The sequence below is a fragment of the Lates calcarifer genome, linkage group LG12 (assembly GCF_001640805.2).
Source record: "Lates calcarifer isolate ASB-BC8 linkage group LG12, TLL_Latcal_v3, whole genome shotgun sequence".
Lineage (NCBI taxonomy): Eukaryota > Metazoa > Chordata > Actinopteri > Centropomidae > Lates > Lates calcarifer.
In genome coordinates, this window is record NC_066844.1 from 1,688,313 (window position 1) to 1,715,052 (window position 26,740).

Consider the following 26,740-nt stretch of genomic DNA (forward strand, 5'->3'; position numbering starts at 1 on the left):
ACAACACTTAAGGCCTTTTTAAACTGTTTTCCCTGCTGTGTTTTCCAGTCAGTCCAGTTCCAGTGGTGTAAAATCTTCAGGTGACGATCTGTTATCAGGTTACTGAGCTCCGCTATGGCTGACACATCCTCACTGGTGGACCCGAAGAGAATGACAAAGTAGGTGTTCTCACTCCTGACGGCTGCTGTTATGACTGAGGGCACGTAAACAGTCCAGTGTCCTCAGAGTGACATGGTCAAACATCTGTTGTTCCTGCTCTTTGCCACCTAGGGGGCACCATTTACCCTGAGACAGAAACAGAATGAGCGACATGGTTGGCTTGAATCAGCTTTGATTTTTGAATTTTTGTATAAATTATACAATGTTTAAATGTAAAATATTACAGCTACAGAAGCTTGGAAGAATTAACATTAACAGATGAATTACCTCAGCTGTTTGTACCTGTAATCAGTAGTCATTGAAAAGTTCAGTTTGACTTAATCTTTATCAATATTAGTTTGCTATAAGCGAACACGCTGATATGTCATGGTGCGACTTGGACGTGCAAGAAACGAGCTAATTTCTTCATGTAGGTGATTATTGTTGTCAGGTCACCATCAATTTTTGGAAACCTGTATTTAACCAGTGTACTGTTCACTGGTTAAAAAACAGAAGACAAATTTCAGAAGAACATTCTGATGATAAAATAAATCTGTTAGCATCTCTACACTTTTCTTCTCATTTCTTTAATTACGTTTGAATCTTAAAAATGCCAGTTTGTTGAAAATAGACAAAAAAACTAATTTTAACTTTTATTTAATAAAAGAAAAGTATCCTTAGCGGAAAAGCAGTGTTGACTGTGTCTAACTTTACCGAGTTTTGTCAATCGTGTTTTGATCCAACCCATAAAGAGTCCGGGGTGAAAACATGTTCAGGTTTTATCGTTCCGCTTTGAAAAGGAAAGTTATTTACTTAAATCTTTAAAAATTGAGAAAACAAAAACAAAACAAAAAACAATACTAATAATAATAATACTACTACTGCTGCTGCTACTACTACTAATAATAATAATAATCACTTCATTGTTAATCGTAGTTTTAGTTTTGTATGCTAACGTTTGTTTTCGCTTGTGTAATAAAAGACTATATTTCCCATCGTCCCTCTCGCAGGGCGGAGAGAACTTCCCTGTCAAGATGGCGGCTCCTTTGACTCTACTTTTGCTCGTAGCCGTTACTATCCGCGCCGCTCTGTTCAGATCCAGTTTATCGGAGTTAATTGCGGAGAGGGTGGAGGTGGTGTCGCCGTTAACCGCCTGGAAGAGAGGTAAGCGGGGGTTCGGCAGCTTTTTGGGGCCGGTTTTGTCGCTGAAACGCCGCTCTGGCTGCCTCCTCACCTCGGCGCTGTCACCCGGTAATTGAATGAAGTCGGAAACGTCAAACCGGTTTAGCCACAAAAATCACAATCTACGGTTATAAACACCGCCAAAGATTCATTAGATCAGATTCAAATCGTTGTTTTCCCGTGTTGTTCCTAATGGAGGTTCATCACTGAGTTTGGATCTTCTAGTGTTGGAGCATCACCGGATGACAGTGGTGTCCTCACCGGGCTGAGATGAGAGGCATGCCCGGTGTGGTTTGGTCAGACAGTCTCAGTGGGGGCCCCCTTATCACCTAATAATCCCCCCCACTACACCTGCAGGAAGGACTGAATACACAGGTGTAAAGAGCCCTCACACCAAGAACTATAACAGTGACCTGAGCATCCACACTGCAGGCTCCAGCTGTGTCGAAGTCGTTAATAATGATCTTAGTAGAAATCAAACACTGATTACGAGGTTGCACCTGAATGCATCACAGACGTCTTTCTTCTTAGTGTCCTTTGTTTTATCAGACAGCGGAGTTTGTCTCTCTACAGAGCCCCGTCCATAATGAGTACTTTAACTTTTGATGCTACTTTTTGTCCATTTTGGTGTTAATGCATTTACAGTTTCATTCGTAATGGAGTACTTTTATTTTGCAGTATTGTTACAGGATACTTGATGAACCTGTGAGCACTCTGTCATAAAATTATTAAACATAAATTGGTTTCTGACACATGAACAGAAGACTTTTCACCCTGCTCAGCTGTGATGCTTCATTAGAAACTGAAGTCACACTGAGGTTTTTGTATAGTAAGTGTAAGTGATAGACTCTCTCTTATACACAACACATCAGCCAATCACAGTCAAACACCACAGCTCTTCATGAATTGTTCATTAAGCAGCAGGAAGTTACATCATCAAATCAGAGGCTGCAGCTGCTCCTATTAACAGGATGGAAATGTCATGATGACCAGAGCTGGATGCTGAAACTGTCTCTGGTGACGTGTTGTTTTGTTTTGTCTGTAGTGATTGAAGGTTTGGCTCTGCTGGATCTGGGAGTCTCACCGTACTCTGGAGATGTTTTCCATGAGGTGAGAGGCACACACACACACACACACAGGCCTGGGGGGAGGGGTCATGTCTCCCTGACAGACTACACACAGGCTGCTGACCATGCTGGTGGAGGTTGGCTGACTCCAAACGTCCAAATCCAGATTTACAGACTTTACCCATAATCCATGTAAAAATCTATCTAATATACATCTAATGTTACACTTGGATACATCCTGCATAAGTTACTATATCTTTATATTTTTAAACTTCTGTTTATTGGAGTTTTTCTGACACTATGTAGAACAACTATACAGTTATATAAGTGAGTGTATAAACACACTTTGACAGACAGTAAAGACGCCATAGGATGTATTTGCTGTATTATGAGCAACACATTCAACAGTATATATCATTTGATCAGTATTTTTAGTTACAGTTAATATTCTTCTAGAAAGAAACTTGCATCAAAAGTGAAAAAGGCAAATTAAAAATAAGGCAGTAAAGCAAAAACAACAGTCCCGAGTGCTCCTGAAACCACTGAAACCACCTTGGGCTTCACCTTCCACATCTGTTCCAGTTTTTCCTTCAGCCACCTCGATCTTTTCATGCTCGTTCTTGCTCATTGTGGACGTTGGTCGTCTTCTCGTCCATACTTCCTACGAATATTGCATGAAAAGTTGCATAACTTAAATCTCAGTTAATGATCAAACTGTGAAAGGGTGTGTGACAGATGCTGCGTCAAAATCTCTCACTGGGGTTGAGTTGTGTTAAAGTGAACTAGAAACAGGAATGTCGACATTACAAACAAGTTTAAAATGTCTCTTTGCATTGCATGTATTTAATCATAAAAATCTATATCTGGTTTTACGCACGTTTGTCGCTGCCACTCCTGCTTTCTTGTCAGTTTTATTGTTTGGAAAAATGTCACCTGACCAGTGTTGTTGCTGATGGAGCGACAAAAAAAAAGAGAAAAACAACCATATTCATATTTAAAGAATCCTTTATGTAGCTTCAGGTCTAGGGAATGTTTCAAAATAAAAGCCCTCAAATAGAAAACAGGTGTTTAAGATCTCTAACTGCTCTGGTCCACTGTCACAGAGACCTTCCGTGGTACGATCTTCACTGGGAGGAAATCCCAAGTGTCGATGAATGGAAACAGCCTGTGTTTGAAGGTGTGTGTGAAGGTGTGTATGTGTGTGTTAGTATCAGGATCAGAGAACGACAGCTTCCCTCTGCTCCAGTCCAGATTCACTCTGATCCTCCAGAGCTTCTTCTTCTTCAGTCGGAGCTCAGCGACCGGAGACGGTGGCGACAACGCAGAGTATGTTTCTCCATTGAACCCTATTCTCCATAATCCGGACAGGATGTCCCCCTTCCTCTGGACAGACTCCGCTAACACACCCACCACCCAGTACATGCTGTCTCCCACCTCGACGTCCCAGCTGTGAGTCCCGGAGTCAAACCCCTCCGAGCCCAGGACGATGCGGTTAGAACCAAACCTCTCTGGATTGTCGGGGAGCTGCTGTTCCTCTTCTCGCCTCACACTGGTCAGATCCTCAGACAGGATGACTCCTGAACCAGCTGTGTTTGGGTCCAGAACCACAGGACTGTAGGAGACCATGTTCTTCATCTTGTTCCAGATGTTGAAGCTCAGGTTGGCCAGGTGTTTGGCCTCGTCTATCAGAGCTCCTGAGTGCAGCTGTGGGTCCTCCAGCAGTGGGGGTCGCTGCAGGACTCTTTCCACTGCAGCCTTGTAGTTGTTGAGGAATGAGATGTTTTCAGCTCTCAGCTCGTCCTCTGTGGCTCTGACTGTGTGTGAAAGAGTTGCTATCTCTCTACTCAGAGCCTCCATCTTCTCCTCCATCATCTGACTCTTCTGCTCCTCTTCCTCCCTCAGTGCAGCCATCCTGGCCTCCTCTTCCTCTTCTAGAAACTGGTGAAGCTTCTTAAACTGCTCCTTGATCTGCCTCTCTGTGCGCTGAGCCTGGACTTTAACATGTTCTGCTGTTCGATCAAACTTCACTTTAACTTTTTCTAAACCCTTTAACTTTTCCTTTAAGAACTTCAGAGTTTGCAGAAGTTGCTTCCTGTGTTGTCGTGCAGCTTCATCGATGGGTTTGAATCGGTGGTTGGCGTGATTTTCTGAGTCTCTGCAGACGATGCACACCGGCTCCTGATGGTCCAGACAGAAGAGTTTGAGTTTCTCAGAGTGCAGACTGCAGAGATCCTCTGACGACCCTGGATCTCTCTCCTCTACGAAGGCCTCACACAGGTTCTTTAAGACCCGGTTTAAAGGCGGATCTTCCTTTGACGATCTCCTCTTGCAGATCGGACACTCTCGCATTAGCTTCTCTCTCCACCAGCTCTTCACACAGTCTTTACAGAAGCTGTGGCTGCACGACAGAACAACAGGATCTCTGAAGACGTCGTGACAGACCAGGCAGCAGAGATCCTGCTGTGATCTGAAGGCCATTTAGAGAAGCTGAAAACACAGCAGGAAGTACAGTCAGTCATGGCCCCTCCCTCTCCTCTACTACTGATTACTAGGGGTGTAACGATGCACCGTGATTCAGAAAACATGACGATATGCAATCAACTCTGAAATACTCACTATACACACACAGGTAGCCTAGCAACATAATAAGGCTACAAACAATTAATACAACATTTTAAAAGACTGTAGTTACACTGGTACTCGCTCATTCGAAAAGAATTGTTGTAATAAATGAAAATGTAATTGTCTCCTAAAATTTAAGACAACCCCCCCCCATTTTAAAGTAGTAGTAGTAGTAGTAGTCTGCAGAGTAAAACAATAACTGCAAGAAAGATTTTTTTACATTTTAACAGGAAGGAAAACCCTGTAAGAAACGTTTATTTTTGCAGTTTACACTAAAAAGGAATTTACAAGAAGATCTTAGTTTGTTTTCATTCTCTCCTCCTTAAATTTATCCTGTATCGAGTAATGAGCCAAGTCGTGAGTTACCACTATCTAAATTCACTTTGATTTGAAGTGGTGGTTTTTTGTCTGACTCACCTTCAGCGTGGAGAATCAGCAGGTTGTTGTAGCTGGACTCGCTCAGAGGAAGTTGTCAGTTTGGTCTGAAGGTGAATCTGATTCTCTCAGTCTGTGCGTCTCTGTTTTAGTGATGAGGGACAACAAAGTGTGTCCTGCTTTGTTTCAGGTGAGTCAGGTGAGGGGCGGAGCTTTGTCAGACCTCCTCTGATAAATGTGATGAATATTGATTCATAGCAGGAGATGTAGACTGATAGTGTTCCTTGGATGACTGTGGCCAAACAGACCTGCAATTTTATCTGAAATTCTTCTGATCTTATCTCAACTTTCAGTTTCCCCTGACTGACGTTTCTCAAAGACATTTCAGACAGTGGAAATATCAGGCTTTGTTTATCCACATCATCTGTATATCTGTAGACAACAGTCACGAGAGTGTGTTTCATAAGTCAGGCTTCATATGATAATTATGACAAAATACACTTAATGCCTTTTATTAAATCCTCTAAAAGTCCTCACTACATACAGTTTACGGGTCTGGACCATGACCCACAAATAGGCACATTTATGATGGACAAACCTACATGTGCTAAAAATCTGAATTTCACCTGAGTTCACAGATATAACACAAACACACTAATGTCCATACAAACATGTTTTATTGTCCCTGCTGCTCTGATGCCAAACGACTTTTTCTTTTCTCTTCAGACTCCTCTCATCATTTACCTCTTTCACTTTGTGGTGGACTATGCTGAGATAACATTCATGGTGAGTGAGTATGAAAGCCAGTCGACATTTCTTGACTTCTACCTCCAGTAGTTTGAGAAGAATATCTGGTTGTTGTTTGTTGCTTATTCTTTGTGGTTATGTCTTTTCAGTTGGCGGATGTGATCACTGCCGTGGCGCTCTACCTGGCAGTGAAAGACTACAACAAACAAGTGGTAAGAAAAAAGAAAAATGTGCAGATAAGATAATAAAAACAAGACTGAGGATAAACTCAGTATACACAAATATTATTTATTACCAAAGTGGATTAAACATTGATTGATGTGTAGTTTTTTTCCTCACAAACACAGATAAAACACAGATTTATAATCAAGAATTGTGTGTGTGTTATTTTGGGTTTTGTATCGTAGTTTTGGGTGTATTGTGTTTCTTTATTTCATGTGCTGTTGATGCTGTTTCAGTTCAGAAAGCAGAAGTTTGCTTTGGAGGCAGACCGCTACCCCCTCGACTGTCTGGAGCTCATCAGAAGCCCCAAAGAAATGTACTACATCCCTCTGAAAGTGGCCATGTTGTAAGTACCAAACAGCTGCAATATTCCTATAAAAACCTGCAGACGTTTATGATGATACAGTGATTCTGGGATTTAATTAACCTACAATAACTCTGTGCATGTCATTCTCTCTTTATTGTGTTATGTGAGGACAGTTGAAAAGTCTATCAGCTATTTGCAACAGTTTACACTTTATGACTAATATTCGCTTAAAAAAAAGATGCAAATCAATTAAAACTAATTGAATTACAATTAATCATGCATCATCCTCCTTTTCCTCACAGTTACCTGTTGAACCCGTTCACCATCCTGTCCTGTGTCGCCAAGTCAACCTGCGGTCTGAACAACGCCGTGATCGCCCTCTTCATCCTCTCTACGATAAAGGGTAATAACCGGATTTAATCGACAGAGACGACACGGTTGTTCTGTCTGAATGTCACTGTTTGATTATTGGATTAGATTTGAGTTAATTGTGTGTTTGTGTTGCAGGAAATGTTTTGCTCAGTGCCATATTTCTCTCCTTGGCCACGTATCAGTCCATCTATCCTCTCACTCTGTGCGCTCCAGCTCTGCTCTATCTGATGCAGGTAAGTTCTGCATGAGTGGAAACATGGATGTTAAATTAAAAACCCCTGCTGTGTCTGTTCCTTTATCACATTTCCCTGCCTCTGTTTCTCCAGCGACAGTACATCCCTGTGAACTTTCGGCGGGCCAGTTTCTGGTGGTTCATCGTGCAGTACGCCTTCATGTACCTGGGCAGCCTCTTCGTCATCATCTGCCTCTCCTTCTTCCTGCTCGGCTCATGGGATTACCTGCCCTCCGTCTATGGCTTCATGTGAGTGAAGACAGATTAAAGCTGGTATTTTTTAACCTGGAACTTATTTTCCCTGTCTTTTTGTGGAACCAGAAACATCGCTACATATCAATGCCAGACTCCATTGACGAAAACAGTAATTTTACCGAGCAGAACACAGGAGCTGCTGGAATACTACTGCCTCCATCTGTTAGTGTGTCTGTGTTACTGTGTGGTACTTTTACTCATATAAAGTATCTGATTACTTCTTCCACCACTGAAAGTCACACAATAACACAAACAGATTGAGGCAGCAGTATTCCAGCAGCTCCTGTGCTCTGCTCAGTAAAATTCCTGTTTTTGTCAATGGAGTCTGGTATTGATATAAAGTGATGTTTCTGGTTAAAGAAAAAGGGTCTTACTCTTTAATAAAAGGTCTTTCTCTGTAGGAATCTCATCTGTAAACAAAAATATGCAGCATCTAAATATTGTTGAATAGCAAAATGCTCTGAGAAGAACACAAAGTGAGTCTGTTCCCATCTGCTCCCTCTGCGATTGTGATCTCTGCCACAACGAAGTTCAGTATTTAAAAATCCTGTTCCCATCTGGCAGAGAAAATAAAGCCCTGGTGGAATTTAGGGACATTTTAATCCAAGGAAATACGATGAGGTCATGCTGCCCACATTAGAGTAAACGTATCCTGCTCCGTTTCCCGTCTCCCTCCAGCCTCTCAGTCCCGGACCTGACCCCCAACATCGGCCTCTTCTGGTATTTCTTCGCCGAGATGTTTGAACACTTCCGCCTCTTCTTCCTCTGCGTCTTCCAGATCAATGTCTTCTTCTACACCATCCCTCTGTCCATCAAACTCAAGTAAGTCTTTGTAAGCATTCGTCAAACACCGTCTGAGTTAATGTTTTCCTTTTCACACTTAAACCTGATGTTGTCTGTGTTGCAGGGAACATCCGGTGTTTCTGATCTTCATGCAGCTGGCTGTGATCTCCATCTTTAAGTCTTACCCCACAGTGGGAGACATCGCCCTCTACCTGGCCTTCCTCCCTGTCTGGAGTCACCTGCACAGATGTGAGAACATGTTGTACATGTTGATTACACCACCTCTTCAATGGGAGTTGTGTTGTCTTTGTTTTTAGATCCTAAAAATCCCTCAGTAGACGTTAATTCATCAAGAAAATGTGCCAGAGATGCTCACAATAAAACTAAACATCAAACTCTGTCTCTTCAGTCTTGAGGAACATCTTCCTGGTGTCCTGCGTCCTGTTGGCGTGTTCGGCTCTGTTCCCGGTCCTCTGGCACCTCTGGATCTACGCCGGCAGCGCCAACTCCAACTTCTACTACGCCATAACACTGCTGTTCAATGTGGCGCAGGTAGGACGATGTGGACGGGGGGACAGAATGTACATTTTATTTATTACTTTAAAGGCATTGTTCATACAGAAAGTCGTGTCTCAGTGTATCGATTATAAAAACACTCGTGAGGTTATACACTCGGAGATAATGAACCTTTTCCTGTTGATCTCCTCGTTGGTTCTCAGTCATTTTGGGTCATTTTCTGATGCTGTCCATAAACCAGTTTTATAAGTCGTCTTAAAAAAGGTGCAGTGAGACAAAACCACTACTTTACAGTTTCCTAATTTATTTCCCCTCAGATTCTGCTGGTGTCTGATTATTTCTACGCCTTCTTGAGGAGGGAGCACCACCTCACCTATGGTCTGTACCTGAAGAGGAAAGACGGCTCTGAGGCGACACTAGTTCTTAAATAAAACACAAACACACACTCGCACAGTCTTTATCAGGACAGAACAAACTGCTCGAGGTCTCACTTTTCCTCAAAGCGAACAAACACAAACTGAGGAGGATTTAAAACCTCGAGCTGGTTCTCAGACACATGCAGAGAACATTTGTCTGGTACAACTTCATATGCAAACAACAGAACTACATCATACTACACAACAGACACATGCAGGATGTAGAAATCTGACTCCTGCTGTGTGAAACAGCAACTAAACATCCTCTTCTCCTCTGGAGCGCTCTTATTTTGAAGCCTTGCTCCACCTGGACCTTCAACGATTGGTGGGTGCTTTTATTTTGAAGCCTCCCTCTACCTTGCAGCCATCCTAGAAGAGTTTTATTTTGAAGTTCTGTTTATCCTGCAGCTCACTCTTGGACAGCTTTTATTTTGAAGCACCAGCTCTCATGTGGTGTCCCTGTGGAGGGCTTTTATTTTGAAGTCAACACAAGAAAATCCTAAAAATGTGGGAAAACGTCCACTAATGTGATAATACCCAGCTCTCCCACACACATTTGTGTTGTTTCATGTTTACCTGATTATATTTGTGTTGACACTGGTACTCGTTTTGGCGGGAAAAACAAGAGGAAATCATTTTTTTAAAGGATCTTTCTGGAAGTCTACAAATGTCTTTATCTTTCCCACCACTTTCCTTTATTTCACGCTGTTTAATCATTAATTAACAAACACCAGATCGTCAGTGTTGCATCTCATCTAAAGTGAAAACCAGTCGAACCAGTCCTAACCTCATTATCGTGCATGAAACAGTAGCGCTACCTGAGACAGCGACCGCTTCATCTGCCTTTTAAACAAAGATATTTGTCTGAAAATAAGTTGTGATCCTGATCACTCGACCTCAGACAGTTTCTGTTTGTACAGAGAGCATGACGGATAAAAAAAGACCGTGAACGTGTTTTAAACAACTGCAGTTCAGGATTTGTGGAGAGCAGAAACCAAGTTTAGGGAGCTATTTGTTAGTTTTTGTTATCACTACGTAGCTAACGTTAGCATTAGCAGCTGTTGCAAATTTATAATCAAACCTCATTCGTTTGCTCACTAAGAGCTGTGGAACTCAACATCATTGTTTTCCATCTGTTCATTTCTTCTGCTGAAGTTAGCATGCTAACAAGCTAGCTCTGGTAGTCTCATCACTTTCCGATAGCAACTCTCTGTAGCATCCAGTCTGTCCCGGAGAAATGAGGCATTTTCTCAAGCATATTCAGAAGACATATTCTAACCTCTGGTGTTATGAAAGCAAAGATGGCTGAAGCTCTTGGCGAGCGACCATCACCGCCACCCGCCTCCGACCAGAAGCTACGTTTAGCGGCAGAGAAAGCTCACAAAAATCATTTCATCAACAGTACCCAAAAATCAAACTTGAACGCCATCGCTCTTGTTTTTCCTGTCTTTCCATTGAATCACCTTTCGAGAACTTCATACCAAAAATAAAAAAACATGTCTGTCTGTAGTAGAAGCTGCTGCATTCAGTGCATCTGCTTCAAAATCATCCGTGAAATAAGCCTTAAACAGCCGTAGAAGTGTTGAGACAGAAATTTAAAGATTGTTTATATATAAATTTATTTTATGTTACCCTCAGTGACCACTTTATTAGGTATACCTCTATGATTGTAGGTAATCTGTTACAACTGTTCAGCTCTACTTTTATGTAATATGAAGTTAAAGTTGGTCTCCAGTTTATTAAAAGATGTTTCTAGTACTCCCTCAGTAAAAGATAGATAATTCACCTTTTTCACCTCTTTGACAGTGTCTAATAAGAAAATTACAGACATCAGAAAAGTCTGTTTTATGGTTATATGAGATTGTACAGGTGTACCTAATAAAGTGATCACTGAGTACATGAGATGATATGAAGTCCACAGATGAATGTTTTTCTTTGGTGATTGATTTCTTACGGCCTCTGTGTGAAAATAACAATTTTAATCAACAACAAATTTCACAAAATGCTAATTTATGGTTTGTAATTATTTACAGATCTAAAATAATTTCAACATCAGACGAGAATTATGAGCAAAAAAAGATTATTATAGATCGACTTTGATGTGAAATGAGAAACTGACTGAGTCCAGTTACGATCAGAGTCTGTTTCTTCTCCCATGCTTCTTAAACGTCTCGTCAGAAGGTCGATTTTGATACCAATGTTTGAAAATTAATTTTTGATTTATTTATTTCCTGCACTGAAAACTTTTCCTTTTTTTTAATTTGCTTTTTTTTCTTTTAAATCTCAGAAAAAAAGAGGAGCTCTTCTGTTTTTGATACTGTAAATATGTATTAATGTGTTTTGTTACAGATATTAAAGTGCAGGGGTTGAAAGGGACGATGTTATGTTCGATGAATGAGTGAACACGTTATAAATGATGATTAATAAACTTGAGGTGTTGGGTTAGTCCTGCTGTCTGCTCTTAACATTTCCCTGCAGCATTTAAAATGTAAGTCACACATAAGACCAGAAACATTTCACTCAAGACAAGGGATTTTGAATTTAGAAAGAAAATCTTCCATGAGGAGTCCAAATGATGTTTGTATGACAGTAACTGTGTGAGTTAGAGTCTGAGAAAGTGTCTCTGTGGTTTTGCGAAAACATGTGTTGTACAACAAGAGTGTGTGTGTGCAACTGCACAACAGACACGTCTGTTGCTAATGAAACCACATTCTCACCTGCAACTGCAGGGGATGCATACAGTCCAAGAGTGTGAACCACAAATGCAAAATGTACACTCAATCAGTTATAGTCAGACCTCAGACAATCATCAGGTAAAACCTGGCACACACTAAAAGATTTCTAAAATCTTAACAATTAAAGCGTGGTACAAACTAAAAGATAATCGGGTCGATTTCGGGTCGTCAGATTAACAGATTCACCACCAACAACCAGAGTTTGGACTCTCTTAAATCTCTCTTAGTGTGTGGTGTGTCTGTGTTGGTCTTCTCTCTGCACATCACACACTATAAGAACACATTATCTGTCATCATGTGTCTGGTCTCTCACTCTTCAAAAAGTAACAATACACAAAATTAGTAAGGTGCATTACTGGAGAAAGAAATGTTTAAAGACGTTTTGGGAGATTCACTTATTCTCTGGTGAAGAGTTAGATGTTCAGATGATTATTAATCTCATATTTATAAGTTAAATATGAAGCTACAACAGAGCAAATGTTATCTATGGGGAAATGGGGTCATGTTTCTTTTCTTTTTTTTGCTCTATTTTCTCTATTTCTATTTAGTAATATATTCAGTAGATATGGATCACTATCTCTCCAAAAGGCATGTCATTATTCAGCATTTCTAGTAGCAGTCACCTTTTCTTTAATCTGCACAATAAAAATGTGTTATAAAGAATGATATATGCAGGTGCTATAAAATTTGAAATCATATTATGAATATTCAGATTTGACTGCAACATGTGTTTTTACATTCATCTCTGAAGTACATCACAAGTAAATGTCCATAAATCTGTTTAGAAATCAGAGGAAAAAAAAGATGCACCAGAACTTCATTTAAAATCATCACATTTTTATGTTTTCTTCAGTATCACAGTAAGACTGATAGATGTCTGTATATGGACTTTCTGTTTACATTCGCCATGTTCTAAAGCACAATTATTAAACAGAGCCCGCCATTTGTTATATTTACTGTGTTTTTGCTAATTTCAAATTCCAATCCACACTGGGAGCTGTTTAGATTATGAATGCACCAAAGTAATTCTGTGTTGGATTCTTGAAAATTTTTGAGGTGTCGCTCACTTTGACAAAAATGGTGCAGCCTTTAGTTAAGTGAAACACTCCATCCAGGCAACTGTTGGATTGATCTAAACTCTGAACTGAGTTTTTCCATGACTTAATGAGAGTAATATCCTCTTTGTAACGAGGACCGGTGAGCATAACACTGTGGTAAAACATTGTGGTGTTTATGTACGAAATCTTGGAGTAAACATGGTAATAACCCTCTTTCTGAATGACAAGTCTCCCCCCTCTGTGGTCGATGTCATGAAGAAGAGTGTCATCATCTATGTTCCAGTGCACAAACTCATTTTCATGGACCACAGCTGATCCACCTGTGCACAAAAAATAACACAAGGCAAAAATAATTGTTTGATTTAATTTAATGTAAAGGTATGAAATCAATCAGTTTTGTTCTGTTAAACATCTTTCCATCTCTGGAATATTAAAAACACTGAGTTGTTTTACCTCTCAGATGTGCAAATGCTTTTGAAGACTGTGCCGAGCTTGGCTTTCCTTCCTCTCCTTCATTGGGGAGAAAAAAATAAATTAATTAATAAAATAAAATTATATATATATATATATATATATATATATATATATATAGAGAGAGAGAGAGAGAGAGAGAGATATTAATCCATGAAAGTGATGAAATTAATAATCTAAACAGAATGTACAGAGACCTGAGATCTGTACCTGATGTGGTGTTTGAGGTCAGAGCTGAAACATCCTGTAAAGGAAGTTAAAAACACATTCTTCATTAATACAATATGCTTCATTAATACAGTTTGATCTAATTCTGGTGGAAAAATTATCTCTGCACATTTGTCATTTGAGCTGTTACTGGATGCTGCTGTGTTAATCAAAAATTCAGAAAATATAAAATATAAAATATAAAATATACCAAAAAAGGATTCACCTGAGAGACATACAATAGTACTGTTTCTCATAAAGTTTTTAACTCTTCTCATGAAATGATTGTGACAATGTGATTTATTCTTGGTGGATATAGTGCATATCTTCTCAAAACAAACTTGGTAACTGGGACTCCGTATGTAATCATTGCACCTGGTCAAAGGAGATTACTGATGTGTATAAATAGGAATAAAAAGAGGAATGTGTCTGAAAAAATTGTTCCAACTTTATGGGCAACAGTGTATTTTATAAAAATGAAATATATATATTTTTAAATAAAATATTATTTTATGAAATAATTTTATTAAATAATACTTTATAAAGTAATAACATAACACACCAATAAACATGCATATAATACAATCATCGACTAAAATGATAAGTCAGCATTGTTTAGGTGTGAGGATTAGGGCCATAACTAACAATTATTTTAATTATTGATAAATCTGTTGATTATTATTATTAATATTATTGTTTTTTTAACAAATAATTAATAATTGTAATTGTGATATGTGGCATCCTCTTATTGCCTGATTTATCTAGATCAATAGATTAAATCTCCAGAGGATATTCCGTTTATATAATATATAAAATATAGAAAAGCAGAGGCTGAAGAATGAAAGCTTTAAAAAAATTGATCACAATAGTTGCAGATTAATTATCTTTCAAACAGCTAATCTTTTCAGCTCTGCCATGAATTTCACTGTGAGAAGAACATTTTATTTAATTTGTAAAAAACCTAAAAAGTGAGTTAAAATTACTTTATCAAACTACAGGGACAAGAAAAACTGTCCATGTGCTCAAGTACTGTACAAAAGTGAAGAATTCATATTTTACTTGATTATTTCCATTTTCTGCTGAAAATACATTTTTATTAATACATTTTACGGCACTAAATTTATTTGACAGCCTGTAGGTACTGCTCATTTTGCAGACAAAGATTGTTGTATTATTACAGATAATGTAAAAATAATATCTTCTGAAATGGGACTTTCTGCACAATGAGTACTCCCACATTTGGTACCAAATGTGATTGATTGTTAATTTGTAATGATTTTGTACTATTACTTAAGTAAAATTTTGAAAGATGGATTTTTACTTGTAAAGTTTCTACACTGTGGTATTGCTCTTTGGTGCCATTTCCTGCCGAGGCACCATTTATTAACGGTTTATAATCTGTAATTAATGGATTTATTAATGTCAATAAATCACTTACTAATGCTTTATATTATAGCAACTCATGAGGAAATGATCAATCAAGAAATACATGAATTACAGTGTATAAGTCCTTTGTAAACACTGCCTCAGCAGAAAGTAAAACCAGTACACAGTATATTATTTAGCAATGAGCTATCCTGCTTAATGAGTACTTTTCCTTCATGTACTTTAGGTATATTTTAATGCTAATATGTAATTTTTGAATGTGTGACTTCTACTTCTAGCAGTATTTCTACACTGGTGTTGCTGCTTTTCTTGCAGACTGACAGATGTCGAGTAAAGAAGAAAGAAAACTCCGAAAGATTCAGAGGTAAAATCTGAATAGAATAATTGGTCAAATGGACTGAGATTAAACTGATACTCACAGGTACTTGATTGTAAAGATGATGGATGAAACAGGCCTGTATGACTGTACCACACAGGACCATGGTCACCAGTATGAACAGCAGTTTCTGTGGTACTCTGAAACTTGGCTGAACCTGGTCTGGGTTTTGGGGAACAGGTGAGTAGGTCACACGAGTCTCCAGCTCCACACCAGCTTCTTCCATCCCTGCGTTGGAAATATCCTCCAGGAGCTGCTGCAGACGGCGTCAACGACAGAGAAACAGTGAGCGACACACCTGCTGGCCTCGACTGACAAACACAACACTTCCTCTCTGTTACAGACTCACATGGTCATGATTCTTCATTAATGTGAACTGAAACCCCCAGTCACACATTAACCACATCCTCTTTTCCTCACTTCAAACTTTTACATAGTCAATTTCTATTTAAAGAACTGATGATTATTAATATCAATGTCTATCTATTTTAACATTTTGACACTGTACTTATTTTGTGTCATGACAAATATTTACTGTTTCTAAGACACCACTATTTTACAAACATCTTACAATCTTTTAGACATGATACAGACATCAAATAAAATTCATCCGGAAAAAAACCTGAAATGAACTTTTCACCCCAAAGAACTGCAGCATATTCACAGTTTAAGTAAAGCTGTTTTATTTCATTTTTAATGATGCTAATATTTTTGTTTCAAACGTTTAATTTTGTTCATAGTCTTTATTTAATTTTATTTGTGTATTATATTTATTGATTACTTATTTTTTATGTATTCATGGTCATTCTGTTCTATTTATCTTAAGTTTTTTTCTTGTATTTATAGTATATTGTGTATATTTCATACAGATACGATGCTTGCGTGTTGTTTTTTAAAGTGTTGTTTTGTTTAATCGTGTTTTTTTTAAATACAGGGATAAAAACAGGAGAAATTAAACAGTTTTGGGACGCGCCCCATCGTTTCCTTTCAGTAAAGGGAGGACGTGACGTGGATTTGAACGCGGCCCGAGTGTTCCCGGGAAAAATCACAAACGTCACAGACCCTTCCCCTGCGCCTGCTCAGAGAAGGGTGCGTTTGTTTTATATTCACGGCCCGCGCCGCTGTCACTCACACGCGTTACCGTGACGCCGGCCGAACGCGCGTCTCTCAGGGTGTTGTAAAAACCAAACACACTGCTCTCCAAGGCCCCGCCTTTTTAAAACATTATGTCCAATCAGGAGAAAGAACGTCAGAGCTTACTTTGAATATTCATTACTTTTCGCGGGCTTTCAGCGTCATGTGGTCGTTTCGCGCGAAAAGCGACTCCGGCAGGAAGAAGAAGAAGTTTCTTTACAAGAGGCAGAGAGAGACAGACGTGCAGCGATGGCGGTGAGTTAAAACCACGAACAATTAGACAATAAAGAGCTTTTTTTCTATCGGTTTTAAGTTTCTACTGGAGCGGCGAGAAGCTAAACAAAGCTGAAATATGTTTGTAATTTGCGTTGTTGTGAATTAAGTTTGACGTTTGTAGTTTTGCTACGACAAAACAATGGAGGACAGAGTCAGAGTGTGAAGTTTTCTGTGAGAAAACTGGATTAAAACCGTTTTAAAGTTTGAATCCGCGCTGAAATACAAAATGATTCGGTTTTAAATCTTGTGAGCTCTGAATATTAATCTGTTTTGTTTGTGTTGTCGTTTCCTGCCATGTGGCTGCTCAGCTTTGTCTTCTCTGTTAAGTTAAATAAAGTTGAAGTGTCAGTTTAAACATCTCTAAAACAGAAGTCACAAACAACAGCAGACATTAGAGAAGAACATGTAACCTGCTTAAACCACCAGTAAAACGAGTTTAATGTAGAGAAGCTCTTCCACATGCACTGACTATTGCAGTTATTCAGTTGGTGACTAATGATAATTCCTCCATCTTGTGTTTTTATCTTTTAACCTCTCTGTTAAAAGACAGTATTATATTATCACTGTGTGGTGCAGCTTTATCAGTTATTATGACACATTATTTTCTTGGATATAACATTTGTGATCTTTATTAACATGTTAACCAGAGTAAAAAATGTAATCTAAATACGCTCAGTGACATTTATTTGTACAGTACGCTGCTGCTGAGGAGGTAAAACTAACTTTGAGGTTAGTTTGTAACTTTAAATGACTGGAAAACAATGGAAATGGATGGAAAAACATACATATGTTCTGAATTTAAGTAAAAATGGTCGTTAATTTCAGTTCTTATTGTCACAGACTAAAGAGAAATATCATTTAGAAAGAGTTACACACTAATAACAACAGAGACAGTGAGTAAAAACAAATTACAACAGGTGAAATCACCAAATAAGAGCATGTCAAAGACGATAGGACAATAAAACTAAACAAATTTTTATTGTAGGTACTTAAAAGGAATGAACTACAATTTAAAAATACTCTACTACAAGCAGAAGCACTGCTTTCAAGACGGATATGAAATACAATTTACTAAAACGATCAAAATCAGAAGTTCTCATTATGCAGCACGGTCAGTTTCAGAGATAAAGAGTGATGTTTGTTTTCGTCAGGATTCCTCTGAGTCGTACCACATGGCCACCAGCCCCAGCCGAGCCTCCAGGAGAGGAGACCTGACGTCCAGCCCTGGACGAGACCTGCCGCCCTTTGAGGATGAGTCGGAGGGGCTGCTGGGGGAGGGACCCCTGCCCGGAGAGGAGGAGGAGGACGCAGATGGGGAGGACCTGATCGGGGACGGGATGGAGAGGTGAGGACACACGGGGGATGGATTTCAAACAGCAGATTAATAGTTAGTGGGGCTACAGCTAACAGCAGCTTCTCTCTTTCTGTGTCAGGGATTACCGGGTCATCCCGGCACTGGATCAGTACGAAGCAGAGGGTCTGGACCTGGACGATGAGGATCTGTCCGAGCTGTCGCCTGGAGCCAGGGCCGCCGCCGAGGAGGCGATGAGGAGGAGGGACAGGGAGCAGGGAATCAGCGGGCGGCTGAGGAGAGGACTGCTCTACGGTGAGGAGGCCAGAAGGCTCCAGCTGTAGCTTCCTGCTAGCTCACAACAGACAAACAATGAATAACGTGCTTATTTCGCCATGATCCAGACAGCGAAGATGAGGATGACGAGCGCCCGGCGGCTCGGCGAAGGCGATTGGCTGAGCGGGCAGCAGAGGGCGTCGCAGATGGAGAAGAGGAGGAAATGATCGAGAGCATCGAGAACCTGGAGGACATGAAGGTTTGTAGTAAAGAGACAGAGATGACTTGTACTCCCCCAGCTTCGATAGCGTTTTACTAAAAGGACGTTTCCCCGCTCTGCAGGGCCACACTGTGAGGGAGTGGGTGTCGATGGCGGCTCCCAGACTGGAAATCTACAACCGCTTCAAGAACTTCCTGCGGACTCACGTGGACGAAAACGGCCACAACGTGTTCAAGGAGAAAATCAGCGACATGTGTAAAGGTAACAAACACAACACGCTGATAAATCTCTGTCCTGGACCCTCGACTGGTTTTTAATGAATGAACCTTTTGTTACAGAGAATAAGGAGAGTCTGGTTGTAAACTACGAAGACCTCGCAGCCAGAGAACATGTCCTGGCCTATTTCCTGCCCGAGGCTCCGACTGAGATGTTGAAGGTAAGTTGTTTTTTTGTTATAATGAACAACAGGTGTCTAAGTGACTAAAATCAAACTTAGGTTCCATTAAAACGAACCTGCTCGTGTCTCGTCCAGGTTTTTGATGAAGCGGCTAAAGAGGTGGTGCTCGCCATGTACCCGAAATACGACCGCATCGCCCACGAGATCCACGTCCGCATCTGCAACCTGCCGCTGGTCGAGGAGATCCGCTCGCTCAGGTAACGTCTTACAACACCTGTCCTGTCTGATGCTGCGTTCACGTCGGGTGGGGTGGATCCATCAAACAACAACGTCTGTATTTGTTTGGGTTTCTGGAACTTCTGTCATTAAGTTTTAATATTGGAGGTTTCAGAACAGTCCTGAGTTTCTCAGACGTAGCTAAGACTTGGATGTTGATATTAACTCTGTTTACAAATCAGAAACTCCTGATTACGGTAATTTTAATGGGACATGAATGCGGCATGAGGTTTCTCCCAAAGGACTAGAAGGTGTTGTATGTTCTACAGGCTGAACAGTCTAATTTTAGAGTTATAAACAAACCCTGAATAAATCATTTTCTACTCAGAGCAGTGCAGACTGAGACGATATAATCATAGTAAATAATACATCAGTCACACAAATTATTAATATTGTGCACAGGCAGTGTTTTAGAAGCAATAAGCCCAAGGAAGATTGACTTTAATGTTTAAACCAGGATTATCTGCAGGTCTTAACGTCTTAATTTAGTTCTTCAAATAAAGGCTTTTTTGTTTTAGGTTGAAGTTAATAAAAAAGTGTCCTTCTGTAGATAAATTTACAGTGAGTTCAATTTATAATGAAAATGTGTTACCTTGAAGATTAGAAAATATTAACATGTCTGAAACTATTAGAGACAACTCAAGGAAACGGTAACACCCGATCAGTTCTGTTTAAAAAGAACTGTTTTTGCAGGCTCACAGGACACATCCCATATTAACAGAACATCACTGGATTTAATTATTGATTGGTCAATAAGTTTTCTGCTGCCTATCTGAGTCCAGGTCTTGGTAACTGATCAATTACATTAGGATGATTATAGGCCTTATTGTCATTCTTGGATTGTTTAACAGTAAAGATTGCATTAAAATAGCACTGAAAAGATCTTAAACGGTCTTAAATACAATGTCCAGAAACCCTGTTCACCTGAAGATGAATGAACTTGTTCAGAACAACAGATCAAATCAGATTCAGCTGCTCCACTGAAGCTTTTCTGCTCTTTACAAACCACCTCCTCCTCTTCGTCCTCCTCCAGGCAGCTCCACCTGAACCAGCTGATCCGGACGAGCGGTGTGGTGAGCAGCTGCACCGGCGTCCTCCCTCAGCTCGGCATGGTCAAGTACAACTGTAACAAGTGTAACTTCGTGCTCGGGCCCTTCTTCCAGTCCCAGAACCAGGAGGTGAAGCCGGGCTCCTGTCCCGAGTGTCAGTCCCAGGGGCCGTTCGAGATCAACATGGAGGAGGTGAGAGGACACGTCAGTGGTTTGTTGTGAAGGTCGAAAGTCGTCTTTGTCTCGGTGAATTAATCCGTTTTTTTCCTCCTTACAGACGGTGTACCAGAACTACCAGAGAATCACCATCCAGGAAAGCCCCGGTAAAGTCGCCGCCGGCCGCCTGCCGCGCTCCAAAGACGCCATCCTGCTCGCTGACCTGGTGGACAACTGCAAACCTGGAGACGAGATCGTGAGTCTGTTTTAAATAAATGATTCTCCTTTGTGAAATAGGAATAAAAACATTTTAGGATGAGATTAAACCGTTAGCTAGCTTAATCTTATTTTTATTTGTTTGCACATTAGAAAAATACACTTGTTTTATAATTATACTCACAGACAAAATCGCTTTAAATAAAAATAGAAAGGGTCGCCAAGACTACTACAAAATAAAAGCCAGAATATATTGCTGTTATTTCTGGTTCAATATATCCAACAGTCAGCACTGTAGCTGAGAAATTAAGCATGTTTAAAATGTGAACAGTAATTTAAAGCCTTTGTATCATGGAAAGTCTGAAGAACTAGTGAGAGCTTTAAATAAACAGATGAAAACTTCGACCTTTTTTTTCCCCGTCTCTCAGGAGTTGACGGGCATCTACCACAACAACTACGACGGCTCTCTGAACATGGCAAACGGCTTCCCTGTGTTCGCCACGGTGATCCTGGCCAACCACATCACCTGCCGGGACGAGGGCGTCGCCGTGGCCGAGCTGACGGACGAAGACGTGAAGGCCATCGTTGCCCTGTCCAAGGACGAACGCATTGGAGAGAGGGTGAGGAGTCGGACAGCCTAAGTCTAAATGGTCAGATTGTCAGCGTTAACAGTCGTCCTCTGTGTTTTCTGACTCGTTTTTATGCCGTGTTTTTAGATCTTTGCCAGCATGGCTCCGTCCATCTACGGTCACGAGGACATCAAGAGAGCCCTGGCCCTGTCGCTGTTCGGAGGAGAGCCTAAAAACCCAGGTAAAAACTATGAGCTGGAGCAAATAATGAGCCTGTGATCAGTTTTAATCTGCTTTTTACGGTTTAAGCTCGTACATTTGCTGGTTAGAAAACATTCACTTCCCCTCTCCCTCTCTCCTCCAGGTGGTAAACATAAGGTGCGTGGAGACATCAATGTGCTTCTGTGTGGAGACCCAGGAACGGCCAAGTCCCAGTTCCTCAAGTACGTGTTAAAATAAATCAAGTTAGATGCACAGTGAAGATAAAGAGATTTTGGTTTGTGTTGCTGTTGATCTGGACTGTGTCAAGCAAAGAGAAGCAGTTATGGACTCTGTAGAGCCTCAAGAGTAAAAGTGGGAGGAAGAAAAGGTCTCATTAAAGATAAATGCAGTTATTTCTGAATTTAGAATCCAAAGAGTTTTATTCTTAGAAATAATTACTATAGCTGTCTGCAGTACTGTCTGGCCTGGCACAGTTGGATTGATGTAAAATAATACTAAAAACCGCCCTGATGTGTTTCTCTGTGCAGGTACGTGGAGAAGGTGGCGAGTCGCGCCGTGTTCACCACAGGTCAGGGAGCCTCTGCCGTCGGTTTGACCGCCTACGTCCAGAGACACCCGGTCAGCCGAGAGTGGACGCTAGAGGCCGGAGCGCTGGTGCTGGCCGACCGCGGCGTCTGTCTGATCGATGAGTTCGACAAGGTGAGCGGACCGGAGCTGTAACAGTAGAAAACACCACTTCTCTGTCCTAGAATGTCGTTTAAAAAACATCTAACCGCGTCTCTGTGCGCTCCAGATGAACGACGCAGACAGGACGAGTATCCACGAGGCCATGGAGCAGCAGAGCATCTCCATCTCTAAAGCCGGCATCGTCACCTCGCTGCAGGCCAGGTGTACCGTCATCGCTGCCTCTAACCCCATTGGTACGTGAACACAGAATTAATATGTCGCTCACTTTATTGTCTCACACCAGACTGAAGCTGATCAACTTTTAAAGGAGCGTTCTCAGATTTATTTGATCTGCTGATAACTCCCCAAACCATGAAAATAAATTAGCAGATTTTTTTCCCACGATGTTGTGAAAATCAACTTGCAGAGCGTGGTGTGTTCAGGTGCTGGTTGGAAACTGATGTAAATCCCGAGAGACATGCTGAACCAGGAGCCTCTTTAAGATCGACTGATAAGTTGATTGATCAGCTGACAAATATTCAAATAATTTAAATCAAAATGTGAGGAATTGTGAAGCTTTTCTGTTTTATCTGATAGTAAACCTCATATTTTAGGGTTTTAAACAGCTGTAGGAAATTGTGATGGACACATTAGAATAGTTTTTGCCATACACACTTATTAAAATCAGCAAATACAAGGTGCTTTACAAGGACACAAACTGTTTGGTTTGTGAGCAGGTGTTGCTCTCTGTGATCCTGATCTTGTGGATAACAGCTGGTGGTGTTTGTTGCAGGCGGGAGGTACGACCCTTCACTGACCTTCGCTGAGAACGTCGACCTGACGGAGCCAATCGTGTCGCGTTTTGACGTCCTGTGTGTCGTCCGAGACACCGTCGACCCCGTGCAGGTACACACATCTTCAGACCTGTCCTCATCGAATTACAAATGAGTCGCTGTCTCCTTTTGGTTCACGATTGGGTCTTTTTTTTGTTTTTTTTTACCAATCAGGATGAGATGTTGGCGCGCTTCGTGGTCGGCTCCCACATCAAACATCACCCCAGTCACAAGGATGGCGGCGTGGCCTTAGAAGAGGTGGTTCTGCCCAACTCCTCCGACGTGCCGCCGATTCCCCAGGAGCTGCTGAGGAAGTACATCATCTACGCCAAGGAGCGGGTACGAATGTGATCTTTAAATGACTAGATCTGTTTTACCGAGATGCAGAACAAAATAAGCCTTTTAAAATTTAACTTTATTTCTTTTTGAGCCTCTTAAATCAGATTTTTGTCAGTTGAGATGCAACAGTTCACTTAAGGCCAAACTACAGTTTACTACTGTTTTGCCAATAAATATTTTGTTGTTGTGTCTGCAGGTTCATCCCAAACTGAACCAGATGGACCAGGACAAGGTGGCTCGCATCTACAGCGACCTCCGCAAAGAGTCGATGGTGAGTCCTCTGAACTTTAAACACGTTTAGAAACCTCTGGAAAACCCCTGTAACCCTGAAAACATGAGAGAAGTAGTTTGCTGCTGCTTTGAATGGCAGTTTGGACACGTCATTAATGCCGGTCTCGGTCTCGCTAACAGGCCACAGGCAGCATCCCCATCACAGTTCGTCACATTGAGTCCATGATCCGCATGGCCGAGGCCCACGCCAAGATGCACCTGAGGGACTACGTGCTGGAGGACGACGTCAACATGGCGATCAGGGTGATGCTGGAGAGCTTCATCGACACGCAGAAGTTCAGTGTCATGAGGAGCATGAGGAAGGTTCGTGGGATTTTTTTTCTCTCTTCAATTTGATCGCACAGACATGAAACACAGAATTTTAGATTTGATGTGATGTAAGCTTTTCAAAGAAATCATTGTCTCTGGTCTCCATTGCAAGTAAACGTCCACAACTCTGCTTCGAGGTTTTAGAAAAAGATGCTCCTTTTAACTCACAACTTGCCTGAGAATCATCATGTTTTTTTCAGTTTCAAATGAATCCAGTAATAGTAGTCTGTACACTGCAGTCCCTGATGTTCACTGAGTGCTGTCTCCTGTGTTTCTGTCCAGACGTTCGCTCGTTACCTCGCCTTCCGCAGAGACAACAACGAGCTGCTGCTCTTCATCCTCAAACAGCTGGTGGCCGAGCAGGTGGCCTACCAGAGGAACCGGTACGGAGTCCAGAACGACACCATCGAGATCCCAGAGAAAGACCTGCATGACAAGGTAACCAACAAACCAAGGACATCTTTTTGTTTTGATGCAAAATGATGATTCACAGGTGATAGTTACTGTTAATGTTATACAGTCTTTAAAATATGTGCAGGAAAAGCATATGTTTGTTTACAAATAAGATTCCTACAGAGACAGAGCTTCTTATTAAAGAGTAAGATCCAAAACATCCCTATATATCAGCACCAGACTCCATTGACAAAAACAGGAATTTTACTGAGCAGAGCACAGGAGCTGCTGGAATACCACTGCCTCCATCTGTTAGTTTGTTTGTCTTATTGTGACCTCCAGTGGTGGAAGCAGTATTCAGATCCTTTGCATTAAGTAAAAGTACCCCACAGTAACACAAACCAACTAACAGATGGAGGCAGTGGTATTCCAGCAGCTCCTGTGTTCTGCTCGGTAAAATCACTGATTTTGTCAATGGAATCTGGTATTGAAATGTAGCAATGTTTCTGGTTAAACAGACAGGACATGGGAAAATAAGGCCCATGTAAAATAATTTAATAATAGTTATAATTGAGAAATGATGATTACATTTAATCACCTCTTTTGTCCTCTCCTCCCTCCTCTTCCTCCTCCTCCTCCTCCTCTTTCTCCTCCAGGCGAGACAGATCAACATCCACAACCTGTCGGCCTTCTACGACAGCGACCTTTTCCGCTCCAACAAGTTCAGCCATGACGGGAAGAAGAAACTGATCCTGCAGCAGTTCTAAGAGCCTCCTCCTCTTCCTCCTCGCTAAAACAGTGCTACATGAACTCTGTTCCTGGACCCAAAATGGGTCATTGGGGAGAAAAGAAACTGCTCTGTTTTTCATCATGTCGGACTCCAGGGTGAGGACGTTGATGCCTTTGGGGTCTAAACTGATTGGGAAATGTCTGAAGAGGAGAAAAATGCCTTCATCAACACGGCGTGAAATTGTTCCACTGGAGGAAGGAGGCAATTTTCACCCTTAACAGAAGACGGTCAGAGCGTTAAAGTGGAGATTTAGATGCTGATTTTTGAAAGAATTGAATCTTAAAGTAGCAGAAGAGGGAAGAGGATCCTGAAGATGTAGAATTTCTAGTGTTCAAAAAGTCAAATTATCCGCTCAAGTTTATACCTGATGTTTCCCTGCATCCCCACGAACGATTAACTGCAAAAAATATACAGTAAAATAAGCAAAAAGAATTGTTTATATCACAAAAAATAAGAGGATCTAACTCTTCCGGTCTGTATCTGGCCCTCAGGTGGGGCTTTTTGTAAATAAATGTACATGTTTGTGTCGGTGTTGTTGAAGAAACGGGATTTATTGTTTGACCTGAACTCACCTGGTAACTGGTGTCAGGATGGAGGATGTTTTACAGACAGAGGTGCAGATTTAAATGTGTCAGATAGTTAAAAAGAAACACATTAAGTACTTAAAGAGGTTAAAACAAACTCGTGTTTAATGTTTCTACTGTTTTCATTCACTTGTAGGTCTGTTTTGATATTAAACTTGTATTTGTTAAACATCTGTCTCGTGTCTGTTTTTTCTCCACAGGGAGTTTTTGTCCAGATCTCAGGCCGCCTCATTAACAAACACTGATTTAATTGTACTCTCTGCAGCGTCGCAGCTCTTTTAATTTCTGCTGACTGTTGGCAGCCTGTGGTCCAAACTTACTGACTGTGCAGCAGGTTTAGCAGCTGAATGACTGGACTCTAAATAGAAAATGTTAATGCAGGAGTTTGACCAAATTCACAACCTGGGAACAAGAAACGTGTTTTATAATTTTAGAACGTTTCTAACTCTTAAGCTGCTGGTTTTCTGCTCCTGTTTACATTTGTCCTGGATAATTTTGTTCAGTATAAATTAAATTAGAGGTGCTCAGGAGACATTTTCAGTTTAAACGCTGAACTTAATGATAAAATGGACAGTAAGATCTCATCTGAATCACACACGAGACACTTCCTGTCCTCTGAGACATGTTGCTCTCCTTAATTTATTCTCAGTTTTGTTTTGGTTAATCTGTTTTATGACTATTGATCCTCATAATTTAACAAAGCAAAGACTACAAATAATGTTACAAGAAAACTTATTTCTAAATATAAATGATGAAGCAATAACTCTGTAAATACCCTTTATCTGTAGTCAGACAAAACTGATATACTGATGTGTCAAAATACCTTTTATATTAATTGTTTACATTTACTATATATATATATAGCTCCACATAGTCATGTCGGTCCATTTCTTGCTGCATAAATTACTTTTATTTGTTTGTTTTTTTAATTTAAAAGTTGGGAGGAGCGATTTACGAGGAGCACTTGAACGCGGCTGTGCGCCGGC

General features: G+C 40.7%; 3 protein-coding genes and 1 long non-coding RNA gene across 4 annotated transcripts; 2 read left to right on the forward strand and 2 right to left on the reverse strand.

Annotated features, from left to right (window-relative positions):
• The first annotated feature begins 46 nt into the window (after window positions 1–46).
• Window positions 47–11,679, forward strand: pigu (phosphatidylinositol glycan anchor biosynthesis, class U). The gene is made up of 13 exons (XM_018702977.2): window positions 47–158; window positions 1,149–1,302; window positions 2,366–2,430; window positions 6,111–6,170; window positions 6,281–6,343; window positions 6,590–6,699; window positions 6,963–7,063; window positions 7,168–7,265; window positions 7,359–7,513; window positions 8,198–8,341; window positions 8,427–8,551; window positions 8,712–8,854; window positions 9,136–11,679. Exons 2-13 carry the CDS (start codon window positions 1,173–1,175, stop codon window positions 9,247–9,249), a joined length of 1,308 nt encoding a protein of 435 aa, XP_018558493.1. The 5' UTR covers window positions 47–158; window positions 1,149–1,172; the 3' UTR covers window positions 9,250–11,679.
• Window positions 2,445–6,096, reverse strand: LOC127143090 (E3 ubiquitin-protein ligase TRIM35-like). Its single transcript, XM_051074404.1, has 2 exons — window positions 5,427–6,096; window positions 2,445–4,874 (listed from the first exon to the last, which is right to left on the reverse strand). The coding sequence occupies exon 2, from the start codon at window positions 4,863–4,865 to the stop codon at window positions 3,465–3,467; it is 1,401 nt and encodes a 466-aa protein (XP_050930361.1). The 5' UTR covers window positions 4,866–4,874; window positions 5,427–6,096; the 3' UTR covers window positions 2,445–3,464.
• Window positions 11,680–12,785: 1,106 nt separating the features above from the next.
• On the reverse strand, window positions 12,786–13,533 carry LOC108901493 (uncharacterized). Its single transcript, XR_007814275.1, has 2 exons — window positions 13,481–13,533; window positions 12,786–13,347 (listed from the first exon to the last, which is right to left on the reverse strand). It is a non-coding gene; the product is annotated as an uncharacterized LOC108901493 (long non-coding RNA).
• A 3,181-nt stretch (window positions 13,534–16,714) lies between these two features.
• On the forward strand, window positions 16,715–25,923 carry mcm2 (minichromosome maintenance complex component 2). Its single transcript, XM_018702982.2, has 20 exons — window positions 16,715–16,856; window positions 18,029–18,222; window positions 18,311–18,483; window positions 18,573–18,703; window positions 18,787–18,925; window positions 19,003–19,100; window positions 19,197–19,318; window positions 20,371–20,578; window positions 20,664–20,798; window positions 21,187–21,378; window positions 21,475–21,568; window positions 21,692–21,770; window positions 22,077–22,248; window positions 22,343–22,469; window positions 23,009–23,121; window positions 23,223–23,387; window positions 23,584–23,658; window positions 23,799–23,981; window positions 24,270–24,425; window positions 25,037–25,923. The coding sequence occupies exons 1-20, from the start codon at window positions 16,851–16,853 to the stop codon at window positions 25,145–25,147; spliced, it is 2,673 nt and encodes an 890-aa protein (XP_018558498.1). The 5' UTR covers window positions 16,715–16,850; the 3' UTR covers window positions 25,148–25,923.
• The last annotated feature ends 817 nt before the right edge of the window (window positions 25,924–26,740 follow it).